General features: G+C 37.8%; 5 protein-coding genes across 16 annotated transcripts; 3 read left to right on the forward strand and 2 right to left on the reverse strand.

The window, feature by feature from the left end:
- Nucleotides 1–341: 341 nt before the first annotated feature.
- On the forward strand, nt 342–2,226 carry LOC108976310 (protein FAM98A). Of its 2 annotated transcripts, XM_018945332.1 has the most exons (3): nt 342–462; nt 542–1,894; nt 1,990–2,226. In XM_018945332.1, the coding sequence occupies exons 2-3, from the start codon at nt 755–757 to the stop codon at nt 2,164–2,166; spliced, it is 1,317 nt and encodes a 438-aa protein (XP_018800877.1). In that variant the 5' UTR covers nt 342–462; nt 542–754; the 3' UTR covers nt 2,167–2,226. The 2 variants fall into 2 exon arrangements, with proteins under 2 accessions (XP_018800877.1, XP_018800878.1); XM_018945333.1 differs by lacking the exon at nt 342–462 and having other exon boundaries at nt 483–1,894.
- A 164-nt stretch (nt 2,227–2,390) lies between these two features.
- Nucleotides 2,391–3,868, forward strand: LOC108976312 (cilia- and flagella-associated protein 20). 4 transcript variants are annotated; one of them, XM_018945335.1, is made up of 3 exons: nt 2,391–2,945; nt 2,996–3,187; nt 3,247–3,868. In XM_018945335.1, the coding sequence occupies exons 1-3, from the start codon at nt 2,862–2,864 to the stop codon at nt 3,694–3,696; spliced, it is 726 nt and encodes a 241-aa protein (XP_018800880.1). In that variant the 5' UTR covers nt 2,391–2,861; the 3' UTR covers nt 3,697–3,868. The 4 variants fall into 4 exon arrangements, with proteins under 4 accessions (XP_018800880.1, XP_018800881.1, XP_018800883.1 ...); XM_018945336.1 differs by having other exon boundaries at nt 2,391–2,913; XM_018945338.1 differs by having other exon boundaries at nt 2,877–2,949.
- On the reverse strand, nt 3,811–4,906 carry LOC108976311 (ER membrane protein complex subunit 3). The gene is made up of 2 exons (XM_018945334.1): nt 4,635–4,906; nt 3,811–4,578 (listed from the first exon to the last, which is right to left on the reverse strand). The coding sequence occupies exons 1-2, from the start codon at nt 4,781–4,783 to the stop codon at nt 3,966–3,968; spliced, it is 762 nt and encodes a 253-aa protein (XP_018800879.1). The 5' UTR covers nt 4,784–4,906; the 3' UTR covers nt 3,811–3,965.
- A 1,116-nt stretch (nt 4,907–6,022) lies between these two features.
- On the forward strand, nt 6,023–7,755 carry LOC108976309 (protein dpy-30 homolog). Of its 2 annotated transcripts, none has more exons than XM_018945330.1 (2): nt 6,023–6,075; nt 7,107–7,620. In XM_018945330.1, the coding sequence occupies exon 2, from the start codon at nt 7,118–7,120 to the stop codon at nt 7,415–7,417; it is 300 nt and encodes a 99-aa protein (XP_018800875.1). In that variant the 5' UTR covers nt 6,023–6,075; nt 7,107–7,117; the 3' UTR covers nt 7,418–7,620. The 2 variants fall into 2 exon arrangements, with proteins under 2 accessions (XP_018800875.1, XP_018800876.1); XM_018945331.1 differs by lacking the exon at nt 6,023–6,075 and adding an exon at nt 7,666–7,755 and having other exon boundaries at nt 6,875–7,458.
- Nucleotides 7,559–15,933, reverse strand: LOC108976308 (protein SMG8). Of its 7 annotated transcripts, none has more exons than XM_018945326.1 (15): nt 15,910–15,933; nt 11,414–11,471; nt 11,219–11,357; nt 10,887–11,161; nt 10,698–10,828; nt 10,545–10,638; nt 10,315–10,486; nt 10,087–10,260; nt 9,931–10,032; nt 9,815–9,861; nt 9,655–9,754; nt 8,889–9,259; nt 8,150–8,802; nt 7,940–8,094; nt 7,662–7,880 (listed from the first exon to the last, which is right to left on the reverse strand). In XM_018945326.1, exons 2-15 carry the CDS (start codon nt 11,461–11,463, stop codon nt 7,662–7,664), a joined length of 2,682 nt encoding a protein of 893 aa, XP_018800871.1. In that variant the 5' UTR covers nt 11,464–11,471; nt 15,910–15,933. The 7 variants fall into 7 exon arrangements, with proteins under 7 accessions (XP_018800868.1, XP_018800872.1, XP_018800874.1 ...); XM_018945322.1 differs by lacking the exon at nt 15,910–15,933 and adding an exon at nt 11,528–11,665 and having other exon boundaries at nt 11,219–11,366; XM_018945325.1 differs by lacking the exon at nt 15,910–15,933 and adding an exon at nt 11,528–11,663.
- Between the last annotated feature and the right edge of the window lie 1,460 nt (nt 15,934–17,393).

Here is a 17,393-nt window from a genome sequence, read left to right on the forward strand (position 1 = left end):
ACTATATAATATTACTTATTTGTTTATTAAATGAAATAAAGAACATATTTATATGCATGGATAGAGGAATTTTTGGGAAAAAAGGAATTTCAGCGAATTTCCTTTTTATCACATGGCAGCGCTCTATTTCGTCGTAATTTTGAGCATACAAATGGTGTTCACTACGCGTGTAAAATGTAATTTTTAAAATAAAGATTTCTTAGATAAAGGGTAATATGTGAATTTATTTAAAAGTTAATACTTTCATTTAATTAATTTGAAGAAAAAATGTGAATGAAGTGTCTTTAATGTGGTGAAATAACTTCTCGAAATGTTCGAATTTTGGGAATTTTTTAACTTTAAGGTCGAATATCTCATAAACTAAGCGTTTGCGGTACCTATAACCTTTTTAAATCAGGAGAACGCCCTCTTTCCAACGGTACCTTCAAATCGCGGCGCCAAAGAAATTGGAATTGTGCCTTAGTATGTAATGAAACAACACCTTTTTTAAAGAAGAAAAAAATTTTCGATTTTATTATTTTACCCCAATCATATTTTACAGCACAATCAGCCATGTGAAGATAACTATTTGAATCAGTGTAGCGTGTTTGTGGGGTATAAGTATAGAAAATGTCAATAAACAATCCATTTGACATTACGTTTGTGCTGCCAGTCTATTATATGCATACATACAAGTCAGTTATATATATACAAAAATATATTCTGAATAAAAGCAAAAATTACCGGTAATTAAAAGGATCGGCTGATTGCAAAAATGGATTATGAGTTAGAATTAATCGACTCCCTGTCAGCATTAGCTTATGAGGGTCCGTGCCTGAAAGTGGATGGTCTAGTTAAAGCGCTGGAAGGTGGTCCTCACGATTCAGATTTTCGTCAGCTTATTGGTTGGTTAACCGGGGAACTGCATGTCTTGCGAAAAACAGATGAGCACGTAGCTGAGTTGCAGGATCAAAGTGAATTTTCAATGGAACTTTCTGCTATGCTAAAAGAACTTGGATGCCCTTATCAACGTTTTGTTGCTGGTCCGTTAACCGGAAGATTCGAAACTCGAGAGGCGTGTGCACAACTACTAGATTACCTCTTAACAGAATTAATGGCAACGAAAATGTGTTATCGTCTTCGACCTGCCAAACAAGCACTTATTATTCCTAAATCTGAAACTAATACTGCGCGTTCTCTGGAACAGCTCTCTCGAGATGTTGGGTTGGGTAAACCACCAGATAATGTTTCGCCAAAAGCATTTTTTGATAAACTCAATTTTAAAGTTGAAGAGCTAATGCGCAAAGCCAAACCCGACGTGCTGAGTGAACCTTTATTGAATTTAAAACAACCTCTGTCTGAGGCACAATGGAAAGAATTGGATGCAGTACTTTCCAATCTAGATTTGGAGTATAATATACGTAGACAAATGCTGTTGACTCGTCTTGAAGTAACTATACAGAGTTTTCAATGGTCTGATAAAATGAGGTCTAGAGAAAATGAAATCGCAAGTCGCTATCAAAAGAAATTGCAAGAATTGGATCCCTTACGATATGGTAATGAAGATACAAATATTGTAGCATTTCTAGCTGCACGTGCAGATTTGGCTATTATTGAAAAAACAAGTTCTGTGCAAGTGCGAAAAAACACAGGTTGCAAAATACAAAAGCATGTAATAGGAAGCGTGCCAGATCGCGGGGGTCGAGCACATGAGCACGCTCCCCCGCCTCCAGAAATGCCCTCTTGGCAACAGCAACGATCTCAAGGACCTACTGGTAACGTTGGAGGAAACTTCCGGGGTGGGAGAGGTGGAGGTGGCGGTCGAGGTAGCAGTGGCCATTGGCAGCAATATTCAAATGCTCCACAACAACAACGCCAATCTCAACAATTTGAACCACGTCAACCTACCGACCAAGTAATTTTAAACTTCATTTACAATATAGTTTACAGTTCTAAAATTGAGTCGATATCAGGATTATTAAATAAATCATGTTTGTTTTTATGTGGTAGGGTCGGAACCAGAATTGGGTTAGCGGTAGCGGACGAGTTCAAGGTAGCGGCTGGACCCAACATAATAATGGTGGCTTTTTTCAAGGTAATGAGGGACGCAGTGGTGGTGGTGACAATTTTAACCGGGGACGCTCAAATTATCATCGGGGAGGCAGTGGAGGCGGTGTTCGTCGTTAAAAATAAATAAATTATTCACCTACGAAAAATATTTTGGAATAAAAACAAACTATTCATGTATATGTATTAAGTAATTAATTTTTTCATAAACGTTTGTACCTTTGCAAGACTAAGGTATTATAATTCTATACGATTGTCGGGGACTATTTTAATTATGTCAGTTGGTCATTAACCCCGTCGAATGTGAAAAGCTCATAGATAACTATAGGTTTTTAATTTGTGACTATTGTGTGAAATAACAATAATAGCAAGTTTCAATAATTCCGATGTCAAATGTCATCAAGACAATGCGAAAGATATACACATGTATGACGGTTCTCTACTATATTTTGCACCCTATTGAAATTATCAGACAACATAGTTTTTTATATAAAGCAGCTTCCTGCTCATTTTTAACAATTAATATTCAAAATTGTTAGTAATTAAATTCTTACACTTCGTACACATGTATGAACTTAACGTATAAATAAAAAAAAAAAATCTGTTAAGTGAGCGTACACTTGGTTGTTGTGGGAACAGTGGCATTTTTAAACAAAATTCATATGATACTTTGAATATTTCTAACTTAAAAACAAAACTTTGAATCTAAAAATTCTGTAGCACAACTACGAAACAAAAAAAAAAAAATTAATTCATACCCAATATAAATCAGAATAACAATTTCAAATATTATAGAGAATAGCGATTAAATAAAAATGTTTCGAAGTAGACATCAGAAAGGTTGTTTTTCTGTGTTTTACAGCTTAGGTAGCAGTCCGTTACAATTTTGGTCTACGCATGTAAGTTTGTCTTCAGATTTAACATCTTTCATAAATATTTTTGTTCTCAGATCCAAAACGGTTATGTTAAAAGGGTTGTAGACGAGGATGTTAAATCTATTGTGATGGAGATTATGGGTTCAAATGTATCAACCACATATATAACGGGGCCCCGAGATCCCAAAATGTCCTTTGGTATCAAACTATCATTTTTAGTATTGCTCATAAAGAATCTACATAAATATTTTACTTTTGAGGTTAAAGTAAGTAGCAGAGCAACATAATTATGTACAAATATTTACAATAAAACAGAATTTTGTAGATTTTAGATGATCAACGGTTTATGCGTCGTTTTCGGGTTTCGAATTTTCAAAGTAAAACATCTGTAAAGCCCTTTTGCACGGCTATGCCAATGGGTATGTCTCCGGGTTGGAATCAAATTCATTTCAACTTAGCGGACTTCACACGCCGTGCATATGGCACCAACTACATGGAAACCGTTCGTCTACAAATACATGCCAATGTACGCATAAGGCGCATATATTTTACTGATCGCTTATACTCGGAAGAAGATCTACCGAATGAGTTTCGTTTGGTTTCGAAACCTGCTGAAAAGAAGAAGCAACGTGATTACACAATTCCCGCAGCACGCCCTCCATCCCCGGTGAAATCAGCGGCTACAACTGAACGACTCGGTTCTCCTACTGGCGAGCCTTCAGTCGCTGAACCTTCAGAAGTACCTACTGAAATGGATATTGAAAAATATTATTAAAAGTATAATTTGGTCAAATTCGCTAACTGAAGTCTAAATAGAAGTTTTCTAATGTTTGCTTTTTATTATAATAGTATACGCATATATCCATAACCAAAATTATAGTAAACACAATTTTATTTTATATAGTTAATATTTGGTTTAATAAAACCGATTTATTCGCTTTACGAAATTTATCTAAATTTAAATGCTGGTAGTCACCATTTTTTAAGCGACTACCACAGACATAAATTAAACACAAATCCCAAATTTTGTTATCATCAAAGTTGCTACTGTCGAATGCTATTCTCAATTGATACTTCACTTCCAAACGCATGATGTAACATATCCCTTTCCGCATTTTTCAACGCACTATGATATTCGGTAATCTCTAAAGCTTCCCATTCAGCTTTAAAAGCTGCTTTGGGATCTTGAGGCATTGTCATTGCTGCACCAGTCATTGCATCTGCTTGCGCTTGCGTTTGATCTGCTTGATTATTTTCGCCAAGTACTAGTGTATAAATAGATCGAAGACCGAAGACATTTAAGAAATACCATGAAGCTGACGATACCCAAGCAGCATCTAGGGAAGCAAGTTCCACACCACGTTGCAACATAGGTTTAAACCGCAGGGTTAATGGAAAAGGCACTTTTGTGGTCACGAAACCTGAAAACATCCAATTAATCCAGCCACCGATTATAACCATTGGCAGAACATTGATAAAGTTTCCTTTCACCATGTCTGTTAACATAGCAGTTGAGTTTTGAGCTACAGGTGCCCGTTTTTGTGTTTTGAAATAGCCAGTTTCTTCGTGATTAAAAAAATTCTTTCGCATAGCAAATGAATGTGGTGTAAGATATTTACCATTTTCACGTAAAAGACGAGCTCGAATCATTGCTTGGCTGTTGAAAAAATTAATGAGTTTTACAAAATGGCATTGTCATTACACATGACTTACCTATCTTGAATTTGTGTGATTTCAGCTTTCTTCTGGGTGGATATTAGAACAGAGACGTAATGTCGAATAACGCCGACAAAAAATGTTATGAGCACGATGGGAAGAAAAACCCATACTCGTATATTTGGATCGATAAGTAATTCAGTCATATTGTTAATCCTTATGCAGAACAAATATTGCTTTTTCCAATAACTTTTTTAGTATCTTGCAGTTCAATTACTTTCCTATTGCAAGAAATTGTCGAATATACTGACAATGCTCTTGACAGCTGCTTTAAATTTTCATTCGCAATGTAATGTCTCCACGGGCAATTATTAATGCCAATCAAATTAGAGACTTACAGCGGGAATCTGTAACCAGTCTCTATTTGAGAAATTTTGAGTAAAGTCCAAATTTGTGACTTGTTCCTAGACTTAACAGTCTCTAGCGTTAGTCTCAAAATATTGATTAAATTTGAGACCTGAGCAAGTCACAAAATTAAAAAGAACTTTTGTTTGCCAATTGAAATATATTGAATAGAGATGATCATAGATATTAATCGTTTTTATATTTTTTGAGAAACTCAAACACGAAAAGGTTAAAAATAAATAAATTTTACATAAATTTCGTGGCACAATTCCGATTTCTTTGGTACCGTTTTAAAGAGGAAGTCCTCCTGATTAAAAAATACTCGCAAAATTCGTACATTTCAAGACGCTATTTCACCACATTAAACACACTTTATTCACATTTTTTAAATTAATTACTTTTTTTTATATATTTTCTTTTTTAATTTTATTAAGCAAATAAGTAATATTATATAATAATATTAGTAATAAAGTGTAAAGTATATTAGTACAGTACGAAAATTCAAATTTTCGTTCAATATGAGTGCAAGGTAACCAACAAATATAACCACTTTATATCCAAAACTCAAATTTTAAATATAAAAATTGATGTATCTTCACCTAAAATACAAAACAATGTACAATCAAAAATAAATGGAATTCGCTGACAGATATAATAACTAAATTGTATACATTTTATAACGAAAACTTAAAGTTTGTTTCAATATGAGTGCATGGTAACCAACAAATATACCCACTTTAACCACTTTATAACAAAAACTTAATATATCCCGATATGATATAATTTTTATAATATTATCATAGAGTTGTAGTTATTTGTGTTTATTAAATATAAATCACATATTATACATATACATATGTAGATGGAAAAAGTGTTCACAACACAATTATAACTTAAAAAATGTTGGAAAGTATTTTTTATTGTAATTAATATAGAAAACAGAATCACGCAAAAAAACAAACAAAGAAAAATCGTTAAGAATCTACATATTTGGTGTTTAAGATGTGGCAACGCTCGTTTTCCTCATAAATGTAAACAATCTAACCTTTGCAAGATCGAGTTCACTAAGTGATTTTTAAATTAATAAATTTTGGTAAAATATTACAAAATAAAATTGAAATGTGAACTAATTTCATTGTTTAGAGTGTATATTTATATATATAGTTTGAAAAACGTGAATAAATTTAGTGAAAGATCGAGAAATACCATGTGCTATTAGTGCAATTTTTTCAACTTTTAATCCTGAATATTTTTAAAAATATAGGTTATTTTTGCATTACTTTTGGATATTCCTCCCCTGGAAAAGCTCCCCTATTCGCACATAGCCCATATATACGGAAATTCAGTTTTTTACCCCTCCGCCAAAGTGATCGGAATCGTGCCAATTTCGTGAATATTTTTTTGATTCAAGTGTGAAAACATCTCTGAAAATGAAATGTTATAGATTTTGCGACTGTCACAACTTTTAAAATCTCAAATTTAGAGACTTGAGACTGTAGCACAGTACAGAATGGCACGGTTAATATCAGATAAGACTTTTATCAGTATCATTTTTCTTGATATTTATGTGTGACCAGTTCACATGTTTTAAATATTTTTGGAAAGCGTTTCTATAATATTAACTTTTAACTCTATGAGAAGAGTTGGCTGGTATTACATTATATATATTTTCGTGATCTGGAGAACGTCACCTTTCCAGTGATATCCATTTTATCCCCGAAATCCGGGGATGCTATACTAAATTTTACCCGAAGAGTTACTTAATATTTGCATAATTCTGACCCTTAAAATTTTTAATTTATATCACACATGTTTTTAAATACTAAGATTTTCTCTTGGCCCTACTTAAGATTTTGCTGGAACTGTAGGGTATAAACGTTCTAAATGTAATTTCTGAATTACTGGTGTATTCACAAGAATTATTATTTATTTTTACACCGAATTGGATGCTTGGATTCCCTATCATAATTATGTTTTCTATTGTGACCTACGGTCTGGCTTTATTGACATTTCACAATTTATCTTACATCAAAACTAATAAATATAGTCTGGAAAATTACATTCGTTTCTAATAAACTGCAATATTTGTTGATCGATTAAAAACTTAGAAAATAATAATTTCAGCAATTATAGTTATGGAAAAAAATGACAGATCAACTACCCCACAACCTGCTCCAGATCAGCAGACTCAAGGTGATGCTCAATCCGCAGCAACCAATCTACAGTCAGCCGCGCAACCTCAATGCAAAAGACCCCGTCCCGATCTGAGTTCACTACCCACTCGCCAGTATTTAGATCAGACAGTAGCGCCGATATTATTACACGGACTACAGACGTTAGCGCGAGAACGACCTGCAGATCCCATAAGTTTTTTGGCGGCATATCTTCTGAAGAACAAAAACCGTTGCGAGGAATCAATACCAGAAAACATTTAAATAATGGAAATATCACAACTAGATGTCTGCGATGAATTAAGGTAATACTCACCTGAAAAACTAAAAATTTGTAGTTCAAGATGAATTTCAATTTTTGTAACTACGTGCTGGATTAGCTCAATAATTTTGAGGCATTAACAATTTAAATCTAACATTGTATTTATCATGTATTTTATAAAATATCTTTCCTTGCATAATACAAATAGTTGTTTAAATTTAAATAAAAAATGTATGTATTTGCATCTCAGTCATCTAATTCAGTTTCACTGACTCCAAACATACCGGCCAACAGGCATCCGTAACTAAGAGCGTTAATAGTTGTTATTTCATTTGGAGGAGTTATTGGTCCTTCGTCTCCTTGATATGTGTATGGAAGACGTAGAATCCAATAGGCGCTTTGAGTTAACCTTGGTGGATTTGGCATCCCCATAGTGAATACATAATCTCGCTCGCCAGTTCGCACCTAATAACGTTAAAAACCGTACTAATTAAAATTACGATATACTATTAATATAAAAATACCTTCGGATCTAGAATTACATTCACAGGTGCCTTTGGTGTTACCACGTGAACACGCATTAATTGTGCCACATCTGCTTTATGTGATCGACAAGGACATGGAAAATATAAGGGCATATTATTATAGACGACTTTGCTTCCACTATCCCGTAAAATGCCTATAATAAAAAGAACATAAGATAAAAACTTTATGAATGATTCGTCTTTCCTTACCTGAACCACCTCGCAAAATCTTGTCCGCCGAACTCATCATAAATCTATGCCCACGGGGGCACTCATACTCACATCCAACAAATATCTTCAAAATGTGCACTTCACCCATTTTTCGAATACGGGTTTTTTCATATGCCCAAGAAGCTGAATGCTCCAGGCGCACATGCACATCCCAAGGAAGCAAAAAATTAGCACCCGAAAGAAATCCACTTTGAAAGTGCTCCAATAATCCTGTGTTGTGACTGTAAACGGAACTGGGACCTACACAAACTAGCGACCAGCTAGGAAAACGCGGAAGCAAACCTGGAGGAGTCTGAGTATGAACCATACCAGGTAAATATTCTGTTGTAGATGGTTGCCTGTAAATACTGCGTTCCTTATCCTCAGCTTTTTGTGTATTTTTATCCTTTACTTGTATTATTAATTCATTTAGAGACTCATCTGAACTTGGTATATCAGCATCAACATCAATTTTATTCAGTTCATCTGTGGAAACTAAACTGAGATTGGTATGTGTGCCTTGCGATGCAGTAAGTGGCTGAGAACACTCATCTGAGGCAACGGATTTAGGAGAGGGTAAATTATGATCCTGATCTAAATTGATTGAGTCTTGTATCGATAGTTTGGGGAAGGCAATTTCGAATTCTGCAGCCCTGTATGAATTAAATTAATATACATATTCAAACATTAACTCAAAACTTTTAGAAAAAATATATATTACTTTAAACTTATTACTAACCTGTAATCATTAATAGAAGGCTCAAAAACAGGAAAATGCACTTGTTTCACTTTAGCACATAAATTACAATTATTTGCCATGTATTGATAGAATTCATAATTAGCGTGTCTAATGGTATAGGGATCTTCACGTCTGCCTTGCGTTCTACCACAATTACAGGTAGAGATGAATACATGTGCACTACTGTGCTCTGAAAGTTCCTTAACAATGTGTTTGGGTAGTATGCAAGGGTTACCGCGTAAACTGTTAACTTCACATTGTTGTTTACCATTTCGCCAACATCGTTCACACATTTCGCGAAGTTTATTTTCGTTTACAGCAGTTCGAGTACCTCGAGCATACTTCATATATAAAGTAACAGCTTCGTCAACCTTAATAAATTACAAAGTCCACTGTAATAAATATATTGAAACATATAAGGTTGAAATATGTAGCCCTATCACGCAATACATTGTATACTGTTTTTTTTTTGGAAAGATACAAAATTGCTTTCATACAATTCGAACCATTCCGAACATAAGTTCAAAATTCGTAGAGTGGCTGTTAACGGATCCATATTTTGTTCGTAAATTCAATTTGAATATAAACAATTTCAGAGATTTAAATTTTTTGTTCTATCCTGCTTATTTCGAAATTCTTATACCTGATAACAAAAGATTCGAATTCACATGGAGTTAGTGAAAGCAAATTATGCGTATTCATAGCGGAAATTCGTATTCGTAGCTTTTCTACGATGGATTGCGTGATAGGTATGATAATAACTTACCAATTTTTTATGTACTGCATTGCTGTAATGTGTCAATGCTGGATTGTTGTACATAGCTAACGCTTTTTGTAAACCAATATCACAACAAGCGTTAAAAAATCTGAAAAATTTTAAAATATTGCGTTTTTGATTCAAAGATTTTTTAAATTTTGATACTTACTCGTCATCTATGTCCATTATTTTATTGAAATTTTCTAAATATGATTTCTGAAATACAAATACAAATAACCGTTATCAATTATCCTCCATTGAATGGGTAGAAAAGTTTTTAATTACATAATCTAAATCATTGGCCTCGAATTTCGGATTATCTGGATTTTCGATGAAAATTTTATGCAACATTTTGAAAGTATCGTACCATTCTTTAGTTGAGAGTATCTATAAAAACAAATTTAACTTCCTTTCCAAGAAGTATAGTCCATTTATGCGTACCATAAAGTGATTTTTGCCTTTAAATTTAGTTGAGCTATCATCAAAACCCATTTCAAGTGCCTCATCAACATGATCCATTAGCAAATCCATAAAATTACGTTTTTGGCGATGGGTTTCGTTGGCCATATGTTGCTTATGTTCTGTATTACATTGTAGTAATGGTTTTCCAAATCCCTATCAGTAAAATATGTTTAGTTACAAATAATTACATAATTAACTTTTTCTCACCTTGAATGGTCTCAAATCTTCAAGATCATCTTCGTCTTCTTTAAAATTACATTTTTGTAAGAAGGTTTGTAGGAGTGATATTGATTTTATCAAGGGATCTTTGCGTATCAATGAATCGGTGTTATAATATACAAACCGCTTATTGCTCGGGATAGAAAAAAGTGACATCGCGCTGCAGGTTAAAAACTTTATAACAAAATTTGTAATTATATTACGTCAAAAACATAAACCTGTTGTTAGTAATGATAAATTCATTACGCAGCATCTTGTAAATACTATCCTCCACTTCAAATTCTAATTTAGAAATGCATTCAGATGATTTTTCTATAAAATAAGATAAAATTACTTTTCGCGTTAATTTTTCCATTATTTCCTCAATTTACCATAACCATCCGGATAGTTTTCAAAGATAAATAGTATACGTGGTGTACACAGGCGCGCAGATTTGCCCAAAAATGTACCAGTGCTCGAATTTTTAACGAGTTTTGGTAAGAATTTTAACACGTATTTGTCCCTATTTTTAAATGATTCAATTTAGGCAGAAAATATATCCAATATTGGTAATTTCCTACCTTATAATTTTTAAAGCTCTGAAAAGTGACAACAACGACGCATCGAAAGTGACACTTAACTCAACAAAGACTATTAAGTGACAAACCTGTGTTGCAAAAAGCAACATCCGTCCAAAACGGTTACGCACGCGCTGATTAAATAACAAAAAATGACCATAAGTATTACCAGTTATACCAACTTCGAGCATTCCCTGCATACATGCTGTGTCAAATGTTGTTTCAAAGTGTAAAAAGAGTATTGACTTCTTACGATTATAGTAGAATTGGATGGTGCCCTTAATACAACAAATCGATTAAGTGTATACATTTATACAATTGTGGTTGCAGTTTACCTCTTTCGGTTCATGATCCAACATACTAGGATCACTGTCCAAAATGCCTAGCGATACCATTTTATTACAGTCCGAAAATGCCGACTTTCCTATTACACCAACCACAACTAATTTTTCATCGTTTTGGAAAAGGTCTTCGCTGGAAATACTTTTTACATTTGATGTAAAAAATGATAATAAAAAATATTTACTTACACCAAATCTGTGGGAATGTCAGGAAACTTCCAACTTTGATATTCAGGCATCTTCCTTACTGTTACAACAAACTAATAAATAAATTATGTTTAACTAAACTTAAAAAGCAAATACCAAATCACACGACAACAACAATAGCTTTCCTCAGCTGAGAGAGTTCTAATATTCACAATAGTAAATCGTTTCAATTTATATCTGTTCCCTTACCTACAATTTTAAAACAAATTATAAAAATAGATCTATTGTATCATGGTTTAGTTAAACTTGTTTCTATTAATATGTACATTCTAGAGTTCGAATTTTTATCGGCTAAACTTTGGAGAAAAGTTTATCGGACAAAGATTGGGTGCCAAACTGTAACATCACATTTTTCCTACGTTGAGTTGCTTCGAAAAAATTTTTTACAATGTAAACAAATAGTATATTTTGCTATACTGATGTGTGGAATACAATGCTCGCGACAGACTGCAAACGAATCTGTCAAATATTAAAATACACACGTTCTTATGGACGGACCTATTTTGTCAGCTGCACGACTACACGCCTGCAGGCCGACAGTTGACTTTCTCGCTAACTTCAATTTGATCCTATATTTGCCAACGACAGTAGAGTTGCCGTTCCCACGACAGTCAGGTCTACGAAAACCGGAACGGACCCGGATTTTTATCCGGCCAAGGACTGTCAACTTGGCAGAATTCTGCCTTTACAACAACAACACAGTAGAATTGACAGTAGAATGGAAGATAGAGAGATGAGGAATAGTGGTGATGCCACTAATATGTAAAATGTAAAATTACTCAAAGCTCTAACAAACTTGACGTTATTTTACAAATAAAAGCATAAAATAGCTCTGTGACATCATTTATAATAACAATTCATAATTTAAAACAAATAAATTTACCTATTTACTTATTTGTTGCTTAAAAATTTCTCTTTGAACAAAATATTAAAATTTCATTGATTAGAATGGCCACAACGAAATTGTGTTCATGCCGGCTATTGTTATGTTGCTGCCCTCTCACAAACGTTGTAGTAGGATTCACAACGCCATTTTCAGTTCACTGTCGCGCTGCTGCAGTCTGTCGCTAGCTTTGTGCTCCACACATGAAAGTAAAATTTTAGTAGTTGAAGTTCAAAACTAACGCAATTGTGCCGTTTGAATATTTGCTATTTTATTTAAATTTGCTAATATCTAAAACGAGTAGAAAGAATTAAATTATCATTATTTTTTCTTATTTGTTAACGTATCTACATTATATTTTACAAATAAATACATGTAAGTTTGAAACTAATTGTTATAAAAATCATGTTAAGAAATGTCAAAAATTTTTCACAAAATCTTTTGTTTACTTCTCGATTAAAAGAAGAAATATTCCACTTTCAAGAACTATAAGAAACAATTTGTATAACAATTCCTATAAATAAAGTATATATATTAATATATAAATATATATATGTACATATAGATACATACATATATTGCTCGCGAGTTAGGCATACCACCAAACTATACACGTTTCGTTTTGATTTCTTTAAAAAAGAGGAATATAATTGAAATATTCTCAAACGAATGGAAAAAATTATTTAGAAATAGGTAGACTATATTTAATAACTGAATTTTAATTTCGGTGTTTTGCATTATGAAGAATTATAACTGAAAACCTAGTTGTGTGCAAAACCATTTATACTATATAAACTAAGCATGGCAATATTGTGCTCGTCCGTCAGTCCTTTTATCTGTGTAAGCTGAAAATTGAGTAAAAATTGAAATATCATACCACGCCTACAAAAAGTCATTACGCGAAAACCTCTAAAGTACCATAACTAAGCACTAAACTGAGATATGGAACTGCCTTGTAATTGGTTTAATGTATATATCTTATAAAACACTTAGATAGATAGATAGATAAATAATTGAGGAATGCACTGCGACTTTAGGTCTATTGAGCCCTCTCCTAACTCACAGGGACTCGCTTAGCCCCAGCATATTGATGAAGTCCAGTATTCTGCTGGGTGCTGGCGACGCGATGTGATCCCTATCCGGAAACATGGCTACAAGGGCCTTCGACCAGCGCCTATAGACTGCTATACAGTTGATTAACAGGTGCTCCGGGGTTTCAGGGTCCCTGTCGCAAAACCGACAGTTGGCGCAAGATGATAGGCCCATATTAGCTAAACGCCTTTTCCGCTTAGGAGGTTTATTAACGATTTGAACCTCTTCTGCGCTCGCTGCCAATACCTTTCCCTGCACACTCTTTCTTCCTTGCGGAGCAGCTCCTTCACAGTATGGGGACCCACCCCAGTGAACGGTTCTGGCTCAACCATATTGGTGGAGGCTGCGGAGCGGGCTAGCTCGGTACGATTTGATCTCGTAGGAGGAGATCGCTTTTAGTGCCGCTTGACTATCGCTAAGTATAGCTATTCGCTCGTTGCGATAGTTGCGGTGGAGGTTTATCTCTATACACCKACTTATAGCCAAGACTTCAGCCTGAAAAATACTCGGAAAACTTCCCATCGGAATGGAGAGCTTGGTACGCGGACCTGCAATACCCGCACCTATTCCTTCCGACGTTTTCATGCAAACACATGCTAGCCGCTGAAGCTTCGATAGAGGTTACCGAAGCCTGCGACGCTACGGAGGCCCAGGACACCGCCCCGTATGTAATTATCGGTCGCACAATCATGGTGTACAACCACCTAACGATCTTTGGCTTACAGCCTCACGATTTATCTCCCATCCGTTTGCACACCATTAATGCTTTTGTTGCTTTGACTAGCGTTTGGTTCATATGCTGTTTCCACCGCAGGGTAGAATGCAGCGTAAGACCCAGGTATTTAATCTTGCTAGTCATCTCGATCTCTCTGCCCCCAAGTGTGACTTCCTCAAGCCGGGTAGGGACCTGCGCCTTGTGAAAGGGACTAGGGTTGTCTTTGAGGGGTTAATATTTAGTTCCACTCCCCTGCAAGTCCCCTTTGCTAGATTTAGACCTCGTTGCACTAGGTCACAGAGGGTATCCTCAAATTTGTCTCTTGCTATTATCACAATGTCGTCCGCATACCCTTAGCAGCGGATCCCATTGTCAGTTAGCAATGCTAACAGTTCGTCCACGACAAGGCTCCATAGTAGTGGTGATAGCACACCTCCCTGTGGGCAGCCTCTTGTCGCACCCAGACGGATCTTTGTCTCACCTACCCTGGTCTCGGCAATCCTGGTGCGCAGGATCTGTGCACCGGTGCTGCCACATTCCTTCTCTCCATCGACCTGGCTACACTCTTGTGAGATGTATTGTCGAAGGCACCTTCGATGTCTAGGAAGGCACATATCATCACTTCCCCTTTCTCCAGTATGCATGCTGAGCAGAATGCAGAGGTGCAGTCTTCACCTTATATTGTGGTCTATGATCTTTTCCATAGTCTTCAGAAGGAAGGAGGTTAGACTAATCGGCCTGTAACATTTGGCCAAGGAATAGTAATTCCTTCCTACTATGGGTATGAAGATCACCTCAGCCGTCCTCCATGGATCAGGGATGTACGCCATTTCGAGGCTATCCCTCAGCAGCCGAACAAGGTGAGGTAGCAGAGGCTGTTCACCCTGTTCCAAAAGCGCCGGGAAGATGCCGTCCACCCCTGGAGACTTGAATTTTTCGAACGAGGCCATTGCCCACTTGATCGAGTCCGTAGTGACTAATTGCCTAGCGGTTACCCAATCCAAGCGGGATGACCTATGTTCGCTCGCAGGTAGACATTGGTCCACCGGGATGGTCTCCGGGAAATGAGCACGCAGAAGCTCTGTCGCAGTGTCCTCCGCGGTGGTCGTAAAAGTCTCGTCACTTCTTTTGATGACTAGGTCCGTGTTAGTCTTCCCACTAGCCAGAGCCTTGTGCAGCCACGCCGCTTCTACTGTGGAGGAGACCTTTTCACAGAAACTCCTGAAGCTAGCTTGTTTTGCTGACCTAATCTCCTTATTGTAGGCGATTAGGTAGTTCCTGTATTCTTCCCAGACCCCTGTACGTTTTGCCTTGTTGAATAGGCTACGTACCCTTTTCCTGAGGTCTGCAAGCTTCTTCGTCCACCAGGGACAGTTGCGCCTATTTATGGGCGCTATTAGGGGGCAGCTACCGTTGTAAGCTTTAGTGATAGACCCTTTCAGTGCCAACACTCTGCTTTGTATTCCCGGGCCCGTAACGATCGGTCTGCCTCTCCCTATTTAATTCCTCCTGTAGCATTACCCTGAAGGCACTCCAGTTGGTCCTTCGAGGGTTGCGTCTTGGGGGAAGTTGCCTGACCTCAATCTTCAGTGCGAACCTTACAATTCTGTGGTCTGACAGGGAGGGCCCCGTTGATACCCTCCACCCTTAAGACCCATCCATTTGCATGCTCGTTACTGAAGGTGATGTTCAGCACCTCCCTCCTGCTTATAGTTATAAAGGTGGGTTCGCAACCCACATTTTCAATAGCTAAGTTACTACCTAACACATATTCTAATAGAGACTCACCCCTTGTGTTGCAGTTCGTGCTTCCCCATTCTACATGGTGAGCGTTCGCGTCACATCCCGTTAATGAGGGGCAGCCTGTACCGCTTGCAGTACTCCACTAGCCTTACCACCACTTCAGGGGGTGCCACTGCTGCCTCCCCTGGGAAGTAGGCTGATGCCAGGACGAAGTCTCTGCCTTCCCAGTCTCTGGCCTGTACCGCCACCCTGTATCCTGCGTCAGGAACTCTGAAATACAGAAAAAGTCGACATTATTCCTGACTACTATGCATGATCTTGGTCGCTCACTAGAGAGGTCCCAGATTACCTTGTTATGGACCGTCTTGAGGTATTTGACCTCACGTTTATAGACCCAAGGCTCTTAGATCAGCTCAGCGCTCACGCTCGGTTGTTTTGCCACCTCGTCCACCTGCATCCTCTCTACCACCTTGTTTGCCACCGTTGTGTCCTCTTAGGACCCGCTGCCGCTCGGCTGAGTTACAGCTTTCCCTGCTTCCTTGCTCCCTGTGGTCACGGGTTTGTGCGGCCTCATGACCACCATGCTGAACCTGTAAAACAGGCGGAAGCTTGCAGCTCGGACTCGTACGGCTTGTCATCGCTGCGGGGGAGGAACATTGTCATCCTGCGCATGACCGGCAGATCCTCCGCCCTTTTTTGCACAGAGGACAGGGCCGGTCCAGCCTCCTAGCTTTGGGACAAATTCCCGCAGCCAGTTGGCGGTAAACTCGTCCATACAGTCCACCTGTAACATGCCACCTCTGAATTCTACCCCAAGGAGGGCATCATCGCCTCTGAATACTTTTTCCAAGAGGAGATTTTGGAGCACCGTGAGCTGCTCCGACTCCAGCAACTCCGCCGGATAGTTTTGAGGCAATAAAGCCATGCGGCTGCCTTTGACTGCATCCGCAAACTTGCGCCGCCCCTCCTCCACCCGGGGGGGAGTCGGAGTTGATGGTTGGCCTCCGGTTGCTCTCGTGCCGTCGTCTCTCAGCCTTTTGGAACTGGGGGGCTCCTGTGGTGTGAACTGACCACTCTTCCGCTTTGCGGCCTGTACATAGGTGAGTGCCTTCCCGTCACCCCACATTTCGGTCAGTGATACACTAACCTGGCCACGGTCCATAGACCGGCTGCCTTGCGCACACACAGACGTAGTCCTGCCACACTTCTTTGTGGGGGATGTCCCAGTATCTGCGTGTCTCCTCTTGGCCAGGGATTCTGCCGCTTCGGGGGTCATCGCGTCCCGGAGGTAACGCAGATACCAGTTGAGGCAGGCACCGCTCATAGCCTTCCTTCGAGGGTCATCGCACCCGCCTGGTTTGTCTGCTATTGGGAGAGATCTCTGCCCTCCCCTCCTGCACCTCCTTCTCCTCCTGCGTGCACCAGCGGCCTCTGCCCGATGAGACTCACCCGAGTCTGAGTGACTAGGCCTATTTCGGGGGGCTTTGGTGGTTCTTTGGGCTGCATCCACGGTCATAGTCGCTGCTGTA

Source organism: Bactrocera latifrons, unplaced genomic scaffold (assembly GCF_001853355.1).
Source record: "Bactrocera latifrons isolate USDA-ARS-PBARC rearing strain unplaced genomic scaffold, ASM185335v1 scaffold_749, whole genome shotgun sequence".
Lineage (NCBI taxonomy): Eukaryota > Metazoa > Arthropoda > Insecta > Diptera > Tephritidae > Bactrocera > Bactrocera latifrons.